At 39.4% G+C, this 17291-nt stretch overlaps 1 protein-coding gene across 1 annotated transcript; it reads right to left on the minus strand.

Annotated features, from left to right (window-relative positions):
• Positions 1-3797: 3797 nt before the first annotated feature.
• On the minus strand, positions 3798-12731 carry LOC108271950 (transmembrane protein 125). The gene is made up of 3 exons (XM_017479942.3): positions 12282-12731; positions 8717-9071; positions 3798-5662 (listed from the first exon to the last, which is right to left on the minus strand). The coding sequence occupies exon 3, from the start codon at positions 5599-5601 to the stop codon at positions 4933-4935; it is 669 nt and encodes a 222-aa protein (XP_017335431.1). The 5' UTR covers positions 5602-5662; positions 8717-9071; positions 12282-12731; the 3' UTR covers positions 3798-4932.
• Between the last annotated feature and the right edge of the window lie 4560 nt (positions 12732-17291).

Here is a 17291-nt window from a genome sequence, read left to right on the forward strand (position 1 = left end):
CTTTTGTAATAGTCGTGTACGAGTCCCTCAGTCGTCCTCAGTGTGAAAAGACGGATCTCAGCATCATACAGCCGATGATGGAAAGGGATCAGATACGCAGAAGATGCTGGAAAAGTAAAGAATGTGCAGGATCTGGAGGATTTCTCTGAAGAACAGTGGGGCAGTTTAAGTGTTCAGGACAAACAAGGGACTCATGAAGGACTCTCAGAAAACATAAACACGTCATGTCGGTGATCATCCAGGTAACAATATACGGTATTAATAATCAAGCGTATGTAAACTTTTGAACAGGTTCATTTGTGTAAATTCACTTATTACTGTGTAAACATCTGTTATGTGAAATCGCTTATTTTATTTAGTCGCAGGACTAAATAAAAAAAAATAAATTCCATTTTTATCATCCCTCTTATTTTCTTACATTTTTTTTTTAAATACATTTTGCTGATTCTGCAAGGCGTATGTAAACTTACGACGACAACTGTAGAAAAATAATGCACTCTGCATTAGAATGCACCACGTTGCCCCAGCTTGAATTATTTTCCCACAACAGCCCTGAAGTGTTTTATTTCTTACATAAACAGCAAACTCAAGTTTATAAAAATATCAAATAAGCCATAAAAAGAATCCACACACATTCTCAGAGCGTTCACATGTCGCAGAGATTCCTTGTTCTCTTGCTTTGGAGATGTTACTGATTTTTACATCCGAATGCTGCAGTGTGCTGGGATTTTTGAAAAATAAATAAATAAATAAATAAATAAATAAATAAAAATCTTTGCGGATGATCTGAATTCATTTCAAATCAACAGGCTCTGAAAAAGTCTCCGCCCACAAAGAGTTCCATGTGAAATTAAACTCAAAGTCTCATCTAGGTTTTCTTTTATCTGTGACGAGCTGGATTTGAAAAAAACTCTGTATTTGCCCCAATCAACATACAGCTTACTAGCATTCTAAGTAAAAGGCTATGTAGTAAGTTAGTACAATTTTCAGTTAGATTAGACTTCTAATCCTCACGGCACAACTTCCAGGACAGGATCACTGAAAACAAGTCGGTACAACCACAAACCGTTTCTGGTTTCATTACGTTAAATAGACAACCAGCAAATTTGTGTTTAGGTATGAAGCAGTAACATGTTACAAAAGTCTGATTTTAAATCTTAAAAGGTTTAAACAAAAAAAAAAAAAAACACACACCTCTCTTCTGTGTGAAGCTAATAAATATTAATGAACAATAGATTTATAAAATGTTAATGACTAGTAAGTGCCAGGAAAACCCAGCTGCGAACAGGAGACTAAAAAAGGGCACTATGGCAATTTATTAAACACATACAGGCATGAAAGTGACTTTAGAAGCGTTTTATAGACACGTGGGAATCGTTTAAAAAGCCTAAAAATAGTATGTCAAGGAGCGTACATGGATACACTAAAGATTTTCACTTCCCAAAAACAATCGATGCGCAATTGCTTCAGTAGGTACTGTAGTATTTTACCTAAGAACTGCTGCTGGAATCATAAAGCCTGTCCTGTACTCATCCCACGACTCTTATTCACAGTCTGCTCATACAGCACGTCCTTTCAACACCGTCAGTACTGTCTGATTTTAAAGATTTATAATCCCACTATTCAGTGTCACGCCAGAAGAGGACAGGTTCACTTTGGAGTCTGGTTCCTCTCAAAGGTTTCTTCCTCGGGTCGTCTCGGAGAAACGTTCTTGTCTGGGTCACCTCTGGTTTGCTAATTAGAGATCTAAATCTAGATCCAGAGCTCCTTTAATGCTGCTCTGTGACAGTGACATTTGTTAAAAGACCAATGCTAGACAAATTAAATTGAGTTGCACTGATGATACGGCAAATATTGTTCGGTATATGATGTGTATTCCATCCATCCTTCCATCCATCCATCCATCCATCCATTACCGCTTACCCTACAGAGTCGTGGGGGAGCCTGGAGTCTATCCCAGGGGACTTGGCAAGGCACGAGACAGGGGATGGGGTGACAAGGGTGCCAACCCATCACAGGGTACAATCGCACACACACACACACACACACACACACACCCCACAGACAATTTAGAGATACTAATCAGCCTACTACGCATGTCTTTGGACTGGGGGAGGAACCCAGAGGAAATGCCTGAAGCACAGAGGGAACATGCAAATTCCAGACACACAGGGTGGAGGCGCGATTCGAACCCCCAACCCCAGAGGTGTTAGGCAAATGTGCTAACCACTACGAAAAAAAAAAAAAGGTTTTACATGTGTTTATGTGAGGTGATACTCAATCTTCAAAATAGATTTGCCTAGGAATAAAAAATCCACCATCAGAAAAGCAAAGAAATCCTTATTCAGGCCTTGAACTATATGAAATCTAATTTTACAGTTCACCGCACTCCTGTACTATTACAGACCAGGTGCATTCGAGAAATACAAAACCGGATCACACGGCTGTGGTTGTGAAAGTATGATTGTGTAGAGATGTCTTTTAATCTGCTGGCTGTATACAAGTGTGTAAACATGTGTAGGCTCGTTCCTACAAGCTCTCATTGGTTCCTTGCTCGAGAGGTCAGGGGTTTAAACACAATGGGTCCCAGAAACGGTCTTTGTTCTTTTAGTGACTGAACACAGTTTAAACACAATGGCCTGCCTGTCGAGGATAAGAACCAACATCACCGCAGTCGTGCAACCCCGCCCCCTTCGTCCTGTCCCAGCCCTCAATCCCTGACCTGCACTGACTCAGCTGGAGGAGCGAGCACGCGCACACACACACACACAGTAAATAGAGACAGAGGCAGCATATACATATAGCTGTGGCTATTCATTTCTAACAGGACTACAAACACTAAAAGACTATTTACACATAATTCATCTTTCCCTAAAGTTTTCATGCTTAGACATTTCCAAAGAAGGTGCAAAGCTCTCACTTTTAGCCGTTTCAACCGTCTCTTGATTATGTATTTTTTTTCCCCCATTTTTAAAGGTAAACTCACAATAATGTAAACAAATAAATGGGTAAAATGAAACAAAATCAAATATCATGCAGTAGTGATCATTTATTGCATTATTTGCAGATTTTGGTGGCTATTTTTTAAAAGATTCATGCATTTACACACCCATAATATAATAACGCTGAAATAAAATAGGCAAAATACACTCACCGTCCACTTTATTAGGAACACCTGTACACCCGTGCATTTATCCAGTCATTCAGTCACGTAGCAGCGGGGCAGCGCATAAAATCACACAGATACAGGTCAAGAGCTTCAGTTAATGTTCACATCAAACATCAAAATGAGGGAAAAGTGTCATCTCTGTGACTTTAACCGTGGCATGGTTGTTGGTGTCAGATGGTCTGGTTTGAGCATTGCAGATGCTGATCTCCTGGAAATTTCACACACAACAGGCTCTAGTTTAAACCGAGATCACATTTTTTCCCCATTCTGATGTTTGATATGAACGTTAGCTGAAGCTCTTGACCTGTATCTGCATGATTGTATGCATTGTGCTGCTGCCAAATGCATGAATGAACAGGTGTCCAGGTGTTCTTATCAAAGTGGACAGTGAGTGTAAGTATTTTTGATTCATGTACAAGTATTCTATTTGAAATAAATGCTATTTTAACGTGCTATATATGTGGTTTCACTTTTTTTTTTAAATTTTTTTTTACTTCCACTGAAATGTATTTATTTATTTACTTATGTTTATTTTTTTTTTCAACATGGAGTTATAATCAGATACAGCCAACCTTACATGTACAACTATGATAATTACCCATTTATTAAAAATAATTCTTCAGAACTGTTGAGAAGAATAAAATGAATTTATTTTAATAATGCCTAAAGATTCAACACTGTATATCATATTCATCATAATATTAACATTTAGCACACGTAATTCTTTAGAATTCTTCATATTTAACAACAATTTATGTTTGTTTGTTTTTTCAAACAAAATGTTTTGGTAAATTTTAATTCGCACTCAATCCCTCTAAATCAAGCCATATGATATAATGACATTCTGATTATGTAATAAAATGTCCCATAATGCAATAGCATATTACATTTTTGGCTTTAAAATAAAAAATCTTTGAGAACACTTTTTAATCAGACCTCCATATTTTACTGTAAGAGTTACTGTATGCAATAAAGTTTTACTTTTAGGGTTATAAATGTGCTTATGGTATATGAAACAACGTCGATAATAATAAACAGCTGTAATTTAAGATACAATGAGATACAGTCAGCGTCTTCGCTCTCTTTCTGGGTGGAGAGCTGGTTTTATCTGATCGATAGTGTGGACTGCTCTCGCCGAGCCGCAGAGAGGTCACGGTATGAAATCACAAACATGCAAACCGACACGGATGACGCGTTCTAACACACATTAAACAGCTCTGACAAGCAAGGTCCAGATGGATCTCCATTTGGGACACGCCTGTTCGCCCACATAAATAAATGTGTGAAGGACACACAGTCAATTCCCCACAGATGGTGAATTGATGTTTGGTGAAGCTCATTTACATGTTTGGAAGGCGACGGTTGTGCTGTGAGGAGCCAACATGTTTTATCTAAAAAAAAAAAAAAAAATGATTCATAGTTTCATCGGTCTGTGTAAAACTTGATGGTCCAGAACAAGAAAAGGCTTTGGGTTTGGGAGTAAGGCCGACCCAGCCGTGTTTTCAGAGCACAGTGAGACCAGTACAAGCATGCGCAATAAAACAGATAATACAGTATGTATTTTGTACCATCACTGCTGGAGTTTTATACATTCATCAATCAACTGTGCAAAATGTTCACTAGGGGCTGTGCGTCTTTATCGATCGCCTCTTCTGGAGTGTAGTTTCTGAGGAAAATAAAGATTTAAACATTTCACAACCCAAGTTCTTCATAGATTCTGTACTTTTGCCCAAGCCATATATATAAAATATATAGAATTCCAGTCATATGAGTTGTGCCAGGCTTGACGTTGTATCTCGTCGGATACGCATCTGTCCCGATACAGTGAAAATTCCCAGCATCCTGTCTCTCAAGCTCCTCTCGGGTCTGACCCTCACCAAGTGGAAAACCACGATTGAGTAAATGGTGACAGCCACCACCGTGAACCCTCCACCTGCCAATAACACCACTCCTGATATAAACATATCATTGAGAGCCTGGCCCGGTTTGGGCATGTGGTATCCCAGAGCTACGTTGAGCAGCACAGCTCCGCAGATGAGCAAGGAAAGTCCAGTGAGGAGCACGACCAGTACGTCAGACAATCCTCCGCTTTTCAGGACGTCTACGCGGTGACGGCTGCGCACGCAGTTCATGTCCTGTACGGCTGAGCTGAGCAGCTGCTTGAGCACCACGGCTAATGCCAGCATGCACAGTGCCGTGCCCGTGCCCAGACGCCACTCGCTCGACAGGCTGGTGGTGCTGGACAACAGGCCGACGCCACCCACGCCGCAGCCCACCACCAAGGCCACAGAGGCGCAGTAACACATCAGAGACTTCCGCGGCTCGCTGAACCACCACAGCTCCACCTGCTCCTCCAGGATATCCTGCTGAATACGGGACGGATCGGCTTGGTGGAAGCCTTGCGGAGGAGGAGTAGCGTCTAGCTCCGACATGTTGTTTGTAATGAGGGGACTGGAATGCCGCCAATGTCAGGGTAGGGACAGAGAGCAAAATCTGTCATACAGCAAGAAGAGATTGTGTTAGCTTATCTAGATTTATTTATTTGGTAGACACTGTCATGCAAAGCTAGATATAAATCCAATCCAAGCATAGATCTGAGCAGGGTTAAAGGCTGTGAACTGGGACGCAGGTTGGAATGGAGCCTTAACCACCGAGCTCAACCACTGCATCGCATACAAGTGCCGTTATAGGTGTCATATTTCTACACATATTTAAGAAACATATCATTTTACACATCCCTCTTTATTACACACGACTTCATTTATAGACTTTAATGTTGTGAATTCTTTATATTTCCGGATTTCATGAGTTGTCTGGTGAAAATTTCATGTGAATAGCCTCATTGGAAATATATTTACTGAAGAAAAAAAAAAAATATATATATATATATATTAACGCGGCCAATACTTATTTCCCCCGCTGTACCTTACAAAATCTGATGCACAATATCAGTGGGTGAACTAATCATAAACTCATTAGCTAGGCCACCAATATGCTGCTCATTTCTATGTTTTGGCTAAAAAGAAGTGTCAGCTAGCCTAATGTACCAACGTTTGGCTAGCTAGTGTGCTAATTAAGAGCATGAACACAGACTAAGGTAAATCAACGAGTTCATAACCATTATCGTTTCTATTATAGTTTTTAATGTAGCGGAACATACTGGCTCTCCTATTATTATTATTATTATTACTATTACTGTTATTATTATGAGTGAAAATGAGTGGAAGAGTGTATATTATGAGAAGAAATTCCCACATGCTATGTTAATTTGTCCATCAACAGTATGTCCCTTTGGTCTCTGTGATCCTCAAGGCGAGGTTGTGGCACTGACAGCTTTTCATTAAAATCCTGTCAGCAGCTTTAGTGGAGCAGTCAGCAGTCAGCTTCCTGCCAGAATATCACCTCTACTCTCAGAAATAAAGACGCTACAGCACACAGCGGATCTATAAACCAGAGAAAGGGAGGAAAATTACTCCAGTGCTGCAAGACTTGCTCAACCAATACCTTGTGGATTATTTTTCCTGTTCGCTATAATTGTTTTTCATTGGGAGTGCTTGACATCGCTGTGTGGTTCAATGAGAGCATGTGCGATACTGTTAATTAAGTCTCCATAGACTCTTGTCACCAGCGTGCAATGCTTTGAAATAGCTTGCTGTATTTAAAGAAAGCACATGGACTAAGTGGGCAATGATGATAAATAATGCTAACGGGGAAATGTGTTCACCTAGAAAAATATATGCGATGCCATTGAGGAGAAGATTTATCATAAAAGTAGAGCAGTAGTGCTGTTACGCTGAGTTTCATGCAAGCTGATGTTTTCCAGTGACTACGATGGAAAAATACACTTCGAGAGCCTTAGAGTATTTACAGCCATTGAACTGGAACCGAAATGGATTTCATTGGGGTTATAGATCATGAATCTACACAAATTAGCCCATGTTGAAGTGGGGGAGATCAATATAGTATGCAAAAAAAAGATCCATTACAAATCTGTTTATAAATAAATGTGTTTGCTGTGAAACCCCGAAATTAGTTCTAGTAATTGCACCTGTTTTCAGTCAGCCCCAGAGTTTGTTAGAGAACATCCCTGAACAAAAAGCATCAAGAAGACCAAGGAGCTAACAAAACAAAAGAAAAAGTACTAATCATGATCTGGTTCTGAAAAATAACCTGAGCCTTGATCCAATTCCATGGATCCCCATTAAATCAATCAATATTAAAAAAAAAAAAAAAAAAAAAAAAAAAGAATATGGCACAATCGTGACTCTGCCTAGAGGAGGCCATCCAAAAGTCAGTGAGGACATTCGTCAGAGAAACAACAAAGAAGGAGGAGCTGGGGAGATCCCCAACTGAGCTGGGAGAAGCTGTTCACAGTACAACCTTAGCCTAGATATTCTACAAAGATGGGCTTTATAGAAAAGTGTCAAAAAAGAAAATCATTATTTAATAATGATTTTATTGCACTATTAAATTCAGCGTTGGAGACACTAATTGCTGAGATTGGCGAAAACCCAACACTGCTCATCACCTTGAGAACAGTATCCCCATAGTAAAGCATGGTGGTGGTAGCTTCATGTTGTGGGGGTTATTTACATTAGCAGAGACTGGGACAATGGTCAGGGTTCAGGGCAAGATGGATGCAGCCAAATCCAGCCAATCTGTCAAAACGTAACAATTGTTCCCCAGTAGTTTCCATCCAATCTGACAGAGTTTAAGCAATTTCAAAGAGGAATGGGCAAAAATATCAGGATCCTGATGTGAGACATATCCCACAGGACTTGGTGCCGTAACTGTAGCGAAAGATGGGTTCTACCTTAACCCAGTATACTTATGCAACCAACAACTGTCTGCTTATTATATATATATATATATATATATATATATATATATATATATATATATATATATATATATATGAGAGAGAGAGAGAGAGAGAGAGAGATTTTGCGCAAATCAAATGGTAAAAATCCAGTTAAAGTCCATTTCAATTAAAATAATTAATTGGAGGAAAAAGTAGCACCACAAAATGCAGAAAAGTTCAAGGGGGTGAATATTTATGCAATGCACTGCACATGGCTGTCAGATTCATAATGATTAATTACTTTAGACTAAATGGCAGTGCAAACCTTGGACTAAGTCTTTGTAATGACTGATGTCAGCTGCAGTAATTCCTCTAAATCAAGACAAGATCGTTGATAATACTGTGCATCTCTTTCCAGGTCACTAATTTACAGAAATTCATTTAAGTGATAACAACAAATGGGTGGACACTGATAAGGGGAAGATCTACATCCAGCTGTAAAGCTAGCTAACGCTCTGTTGAGACACTGAAAACCTGTGTTTAAACAAAAATGCCCGTGTTGGCACAAGATCTGAGCATGAAGTTTTGTTTGACTTTGTTGATGTTCCCTTATGGAAAAATGGCATACATTTCAAATACATGTTTGTGTGAGTAATATGAAAAGTGCCTAAAACCCAGATGTGTAACATGCACGCGTGAATCACGTTCTTACATGTAATCTGTGTGACTGTTCTGTAAGGCTTTACCTGTGTATTCAACCTTGATTAAATATCCTCTTGATTTTCTGAACAGTTAATAAAAATATTGGAAAAAAAGCAAACAGAGCTGCACCCTTCCGGCTTGATTCATGCCAAACATCAAGGCAGCCTGGGTTCACAGTCTGATCCAGAGTAAAGCAGTATTCTTTGGTGTCAGGCTCTGTAATGCTACGGGAGACGTCTCTGAATAGGAAGCATTCACAAAGAACACTTTTTTTCTTCACTGTAGTCAGCGAGCAACAGCTGATGCCTTGTTTCTCCCCAGGCTGGTTGCAGGACACAGACTGTGAAGTGAGATTCTGTGTCTTTGTCTAGGCCTGGATGAGGTTAACTTCTCACTGTCCTGAAGAGGGGAAAGAAGAAAAAAAGAAAGAAAAACCCAGACATTGATATTTTGAGGTAGAAGCTGTTGGTTTAAGAGGATACTCAATTTTGCATCCTGTTGAGTTCATTAATACTACTACTACTACTACTACTACTACTACTACTACTACTACTAATAATAATAATAATAATAATAATAATAACAATAATAATGCATTCTTTCCTTTGGAAATCATCAAGAGCGATGTAATAAATCCTGAGCAGGGGTAAACGAATCAAACACAATAGCTAGCCAATCAGGCAAGTTGCTGCTGCACAGTCCCATGTTTTGGTTGCCCAGACACTTAATTGTCTACAAGTTAACATTAACTGGTAGCTAATATAGAGTAATAAAGTATGGTGAGCAAGTAAGCTAGTTAAGTGAATAATACAGACTAAAGAAAAACAAACAAGTATACGTTTATATAGCACATCACGCTACAAAAATCAGCAAGTCATTGGCCAATAATTCTGGCTAGCATCTTATATATATATATATATATATATATATATATATATATATATACATATATACAATTGTTTTTGCAAAATCAGCTTGTCATGGTTTTTTACCTGAGCTGTTATCTGAGTAACTATAATGTGAAGAAACAAAAACCTTTGGCTTCTCCTACCTTTACACCGCATTTCCTGTTTATAAATAAATAACTTAATAAAAAGTTATGATGTACCTGTAATCTAAATATATGGTAATCATAATGGCTCTTGAGGCACAGGAAGGGTCCAGCTGTGATAAATCCATGCCTCCTAACATAGAGCACATCGTGTGCTCTATAATCCAACACGTTTATCAGCCTTCACCCACAGCTCTGGTTACTGTAAGGCATGCGGAGGAGTGAGTAAACTATTTACTATGCACAACTAAACTTAATACATATCTCCTGAGTTCCAGCCTTAATCTGTCTTTATTCCTCTTTTCCATGCTCTCTTACGTCTGCCTCACTAACTCCCTCTCAGTCGAACTATTGGCGTTTTGCTGGCTGGCCAGATTAATGTGATGGAAAATCAAAGGTGGTTCTCCTCCTTTTTCTCGTTCTCTCTCTTGCCGCTCTCCTTTCAACAAACACTACTTTTATTACCCTGCGGTCTAACCGACGGTTACTGTTGTTTAGCACGGTCTCACCTCAGGAGCCAATTTTGTCACCACCTGTCTCTGTTCCTCAAATGTCCACACTATTATGGTCCATATCGTTTCAGCAGAAAACAAACAGAACTAAGATGGATCTTGATATTTTTGATGAATAAAATACACAGTGAACATATGTTGGAGTAAGAGGTGTTTTATTATTATTGTTATTATTATTATTATTTTGCATTGAAACTACAATACTATACATCTGGATTAGCTCTTTAGTGTAAGCTCAGGAGTTTTCATTGTCTGACCTGCTGTTATTGAGCACAGCTGCAATATTTAAGAATTAATTAACTCACCAATTAGCATGCATATCTGCCCAGCTCTACACTGCTGACCAAAAGAAAACTGCTTCACTTTTCTCCCCTCATCTCCACCCCCTCAAACACAGACCAAACCTCTACCTCGACTATCCTCCAGGCAATATGTGCAACACCCAAGAATCATAACCTGAATCTGATGACGGCAGAGTTCCAGCTTTCCACCTGGCACCGTGCTCCGTTCTCCATTCTGACCTCCATCAGGGTGATCATTATTAGGCAGGGTTAGACAACTGCATCCAGTCCCTCTCTCAAAGCTTCTCAGTCACTGCCTCCCTCTCTTCTCCTTCTCTCTCTCTCTCTCGCTCTCTCTCTCTCTGCCACAGAACTTTCTGGAATCTCAGCGACTCTGTGTCTGCCATGTTATAAGACGAATGTTGTCTACGGATCTGGAAACTCGGAGTAGTTGACTTACTTTTTTATTCACTCACGCACTCGCTCGGAGCGCACATACTTTATTAAGTGCTAAACTTTTCTTAAGTGCTCAAATGAATCAGAAGACTAAAACTGTATACATGTTCAGAAAAAACAGGGTGCTGAACTGTACCATCCTGTGTACATTTTCGGTAGAAGGGGACATTATCACAATATAGTTCACACATTCACACACTACCGACACTTTGGACATGCCAATCAGCCTACCCTGCATATCTTTGGGCTGGGGGAGGAACCCGGACTACCCAGAGGAAACCCCTGCAGCACGGGGAGAACATGCAAACTCCACACACACAGGGCCACGGTGGGAATCGAAACCCCGACTGGAGGTGCGAGGCGAATGTGCTAACCACTAAGCCACCGTGAGTCCCCAGGAAACACAGTTCCCCCCATAATCCTGTAGTATGGTGTATATTGTAGAATATTTCTGAAGTAGGTAGGTAGGTAGGTAGGTACAACCTGTTCCCATGAAATCAATAGACCATGTATCTCATGCATTTTATGGTCAATAATGTTCGTCTAAGGGTGAATGTCTTTTTCATGACTCGTGTTTATGTATCAGAACTGTTTCCTGCTTCTCCGACATAAACATATACCACTATTATTGTGAGACAGTCCTGCTGAAAACAAACATGTACATTTATGGCATTTGGCAGACACCCTTATCCAAGGCAAGCAGTTGAGGGTTAAGGGCCTGGCTCAAGGGCCCAACAGCGGCAGCTTGGGGGTGCTGGGATTTGAACTCATGACCTTCTGGTCAGAAGTCCAATGCCACGGAAATTCTAATCTTTTCCACTGTATTCCCCATTACAAACCATCAGCCGCTACCCATTAAATGCATTACCCTTACTGGTCCTTAATGGTATCCACTAGACATAACATATAAGGCAACAAATGACCAGTACGGACCATTCCATTCAAAACAAAACAATTCCCATTCTCACCAATTTCTATGAGGGTTTCTATTGTTTTTTTCGGCAGGGAGTAAACCAGCACAGCAAATATCTTCAATGTAGTCCAGTTACATAATTAAACAAACATGTCAAAGCAGCCCAGTGTTCACACAAGTCTCACTGAATGTAGCTCAGAACTTTATTAAGCTGTCGGTATAAGGATAATTATACGACAGCAAAGTATAGCTGAAGGCTAAAGTGAAAATGCTTCCGTATTTCAGTTAAAAGCGGTTTCTTTGAGGTTGGATACAACTTGGTTTGTTTTATCCCACACCGCCGCTCGGAGGTAAACGCTGCCTCTATCCCGAGTGAACACAGCCCTCGGTTCTTACCTGTAATAACGCAGTAGCCTCCATTTCCGCTCCTCAATCACACAACCCCTCTTCAACCCAGCTTCTCCACACCTCCATGGCTTAAAACCGGACAGACCTGAGGAGAAAAATCAGCAACTTCTCTCTGCGTCGACACTGAAATAGGTTCTGCTGCTCTCTCTGGGTGAACAGCAGGGCAGGTGATCCATTCTCTCGCTCGCTCTCGCTCTCGCTCTCTCTCTCTCTCTCTCGCACTCGCTCTCTTTCTCTCTCTCTCTCTTTCTCTCTGTGTATCCGAAGTCCGGGTCCAAAGGTAGGCTAGATAAAGGTTTAAAAAAAAAAAAAAAAGCTGCCTTATATCGCACCTTAGAAGTGCCTATGAGTCGATCCACACAAAGAGTCGACTCTCCTGTTTCAGGTAGTTGGGATTCGGGAGTCGACTCCAAAGCTAGCTCGAATAGTACAGGTATTTTTCTGGCTCAAATTCACTACCATTGTAGACTGAGGAAGTGTGAGATTCCTGCTGCTATACTAGGAACACCAACCGTCTAGTAGTAACCTATTTTACTTTGGAAAACAAAGTGGAATATAAACATTTAGGCAAAAAAGAAAAGAAAAGCTTAAGGACCTAACAGTCAAGCTCATTTCGATTGCAAAGTTAGTAGCCCATTATTAGTGAATTTTCTATTGTTTTAGTAATGAATGTCAATTTATTGCTTTAGGAATAAACAAGTTTAGCACTACTAAGGGCTACAAATTCATGTTTTTAGGTCAGTAATGACCAGCAATTTAATTTCTAAATATTTTTATTTTAAAAAACAATTGTAATAACCGTTTAGTTTTATTTATTTATTTATTTATTTTAATGCAAAGAGAATTCTAAGGCCATTTACCCTGTAACACCAAAAAATTATGACACCAAGTGGCTGGAAAAATAAGTGCTGTCACGACTCCATCCATCTATCTACAAACCCAATTCGGAAAATGTTGGGGGGGGGGGGGGGGGGGGGGGGGACAAAAAAGATTCATTTGAAAATCCTCTTCACCCTGTACTATATTGAGAACACATTAACAACACATTATTTGATGTTTTACTTTGTGAGTTAAATTTATTTCTGAAAATATACACTCATTTCAAATCTGATGACTGCAACACACTCCAACAAAGTTGGGACAGTCGATTGTTTACCACTGTGTAACATCACCTATTCTTTTAATAACACTTATTAAGTGTTTGGGCGCTGAGTGAAGACACCAGTTGGTTAAGTTTAGCAAATGGAATTTTCCACCATTTATCCATTATGCATTTCTTCGGCTGTGCAACTGTACGAGGGCTTTGTTGTCTTATTTTGCGCTTCATAATGCACCACACATTCTCAATCAGAGACAGGTGAGGACTGCAGGCAGGCCATGCTAGCACCCGCACTCTCTGCTTACGCAACCATGCGCTTGTAATCCGGGCAGAATGGGGTTTGGCGTTGTCCTGCTCTGGATGGCAGCATATGCTGCTCCAAAATGTGTACATATCTTTCTGCATTAATGCTGCCCTCACAGATGTGCAAGTTACCCATGCCATGTGCACTGACACACCCCCATACCATGACAGACGCTGGCTTTTGGACCTGACGCTGATAACAGCTTGGATGGTCCTTTTCCTCTATGTTCCAGAGAACATGATGTCTGTTTTATCCAAAAACTAACCGAAATATCGACTCGTCGGACCACAAAACACGATTCCACTGTGCTACTGTCCATCTCAGATGAGACCGAGCCCAGATTATTTAAACTTTTCACATCACTATTAGTCCTAAATTGCCCCAGTACCCACGTCCTTTTTTTTGGAACATGTTGCATGCATCAATTTCAAAATAAACATTTATCTTCAAAAATGAAGATGAAATCTACTGGGCATTTCAGCTGTCCCTGTACCTATTATATTAATATAATCTTTCTGTTCGAGCATTTGTAACAAGTCCAATAAAGCTCTTATTTATATAGTAGCTAAATGTAGGATAAAGCAGGGAACATGGAAAGAAAGCCACACACACAGTTCTGTCACATCTTCTTGATAAAATATGCCTTTCAATGCACACAAAGTGTGTCCTACATTTACTTCCATTCATTGTATTACAACCAGAATCTTGTGGCAGATGCTACTTACTGCAAGCTTTGTGGTTGATATTGGGCAAGTTGGATGGAGGGATGAAGGATGAAGGAGCGGTAATAGATGTGCACTGTCAAAAACCAGAGAAAAAGAGAGATATGAAAAGAGACAGGCCTGTACTGACCCATTACTATGACAGAGAGAGAGAGAGAGAGAGAGAGAGAGAGAGACTGAAAACAGGCATGTAAAATGAGTCTTGCATGGAAGTCGTGTGTGATTATGAGATCCAGTCTTGCTGCTAGCGCACCACTGGGCAACAAAGACACCTTTGCTTTATCCTATGGCAGCTCAAGAGAAGTGTAGTTAAATGTCAGACCTTATTCCACCAGTAATCATGGACTCATTACAGAGGACCACTTGGGGCTGAACTTCAAGTTTATTTTTTTTTAGCTTACATCTTCCCTCCAATACCACCCTGTTCATCCTGGATCATCCTGGATCTCATTATTAGGAGCATGGACACACCCCCCCCCCCCCCCCCCCCCCCCCCCCGCCCGAAAAAAAAGAGAGACACTGAGTCCCATACCTCTTTGCAAACACAAATGAAATTAGAAATACATTCCATGGGAAAATATGTAGTATCCCCAAATCATTTCAGCACTGCATTGACACTGATAAACTAATACATACTAGGGAAGATAAAGTTTTACAAATTATTATTATTATTATTATTATTATTATTATTATTATTATTAAGAAATTATTTTGGGTGATTCCTTGATTGGGATGCCATTTAGCCATTATAACTCTTAATCTGAGAAAACATGACAAAACCACCAAAAAAAATTTGTTTTTTCCCCTTTGCTGCTACTGCTGTGCTGACTGTGAAAACTTGTCTTTATTGTTTAACCTTTTGATCTTTTATTTTAAAAAATTCACAAAAATACTCTACTCTCATGGATATCAAACAATTGCAAATACTTCTTTTTAAATATAGGTTTGCAACAATTATTGCAACCCCTATGAATTCATATGAGGAAAATATATTTGAAAAATATTCCTATTGATATTTCATATTTATTTTTTTTAGTACATCTGGGTGACTAGGAAATTGTTCAAATTGTTGTCCTGTTTCATAGGGGTATAAATATGAGGTAACACATAGGCCAGATTCCCTTAGTCATTCATAACAATGGGTAAGACCGAGGAATATAGCGGTGATGTGCGGTAAAAGGTTGTTGAGCTTCATAAAATGGGAAGTGGCTATAAGAAAATAGCACAAGCATTGAAAATGCCCATTTCCACCATCAGGGCAATAATTAAGAAGTTCCAGTCAACTGGAAATGTTATGAATCAACCTGGAATTGGACGTGTCTATATCGTCTCAACGCACTGAAGAGGACGGTTCGAGTGGACAAAAAATCTCCAAGGATCACAGCTGGAGAATTGCAGAAGTTAGTTGCATCTTGGGGTCAGAAAGTCTCCACAACTACAATCTGAAGTCACCTACATCACCACAAGTTGTTTGGAAGGGTTTCAAGAAAAAATCTTCTACTCTCATCCAAATACAAACTCGAGCGTCTTCAGTTTGCCAGACACTACGGGAACTTCAAATGGGATCGGGTTCTATGGTCAGATGAAACCAAAATAGAGCTTTTTGGTAATAAACACCAGAGGTGCTTTTGGCCCTCACAGAGAGGTAGCCATATGAAAGAGGTGGCTCTTTAATGTTTTGGGGCTCTTTTTCTGCCAGAGGACCTGGACATTTTGTTAGGATACATGGCATCATGGACTCAGTCAGGTTTTCATTTAATATCTGCTGATATTTGACTGCCTCTGCCAGAAAGCTTCAATGGGCCATGGTTGGATCTTCCAGCAGGACAATGATCCAAAACATACATCAAAATCAACACAAAAATGGTTTACTGACCACAAAATCAAGGTCCTGCCATGGCCATCCCAGTCCCCTGACTTGAAACCCATAGAGAACCTGTGAACTGAAGAGGAGAGTCCACCAGCATGGACCTCGAGATTTGAAGGATCTGGAGAGAATGTTTGTGTCTTTGTTTGCAATTGTTTGATATCCACAAGAGCAGAGTATTTTCATGAATTTTTTTATCAAAAGATTAAACAATACAATACAAAAAGACAATGTTTCACAGCCTTTTTTGCTCATATTCACCAAGGATGCCAATATTAGCAGAGGGCACTCTACTATCCATGCTAATGCCCTGATGCCATTAAGGATTTCCAAATCATTTACATAAAAATGTATTATTATTATTATTATTATTATTATTATTATTATTATTTTCTTTTCATATTCATAATGACCTTTTTAAATTATAATTTAGCTTACATGGATAAACCAGTCAGAATCATTATGCCATTTTAAATAAAGAAAAAAGAATCAGAGAACCTACTGTACTTTTCTACTTCCTGTAACATTCAGGAAATGTGAACACGAGAATGTGTTCACGTAACAGGGCTGAGTTAATGTTGTGGAATTAAAATGTGCATTTTCCATAACCTGCAATGGATGATTCATGGAAACAGATGCTTCGATCATGAGCTGTTAAATGGATTCATACATTAATGCAACACTTTCTTAAGGTAAAGTGTAGTCATAGTGATGTAGATAGGTGTTTAAAGTGTAATTTACCTGTATCTTAAATACATACAGTAGCGTCCAAATGTCTGAAACCATTAGTGAATTTGATAAAAAAAAATTTATCAGCATAACAACTCATGAAAAGTAAAATTTGAGAAATATTTCATCTAATTCTTTTTCTTTAGTGACAGAACGCACATGAGCTTGCATGGACTACACATGTTTATGTAAAAACTTGACTATCCATGTTCGATCAAAATTAATAAAATATTTAATATTCACAATATTGAAATGTTCAAAATTCTAAAACGTTCGG

This window comes from Ictalurus punctatus, chromosome 11, assembly GCF_001660625.3.
Source record: "Ictalurus punctatus breed USDA103 chromosome 11, Coco_2.0, whole genome shotgun sequence".
NCBI lineage: Eukaryota > Metazoa > Chordata > Actinopteri > Siluriformes > Ictaluridae > Ictalurus > Ictalurus punctatus.

What these genes read in the sequence shown, in the direction of transcription:
- LOC108271950 (XM_017479942.3), bottom strand. Translation starts at nt 5,601, where the DNA reads ATGTCGGAGCTAGACGCTACTCCTCCTCCGCAAGGCTTCCACCAAGCC.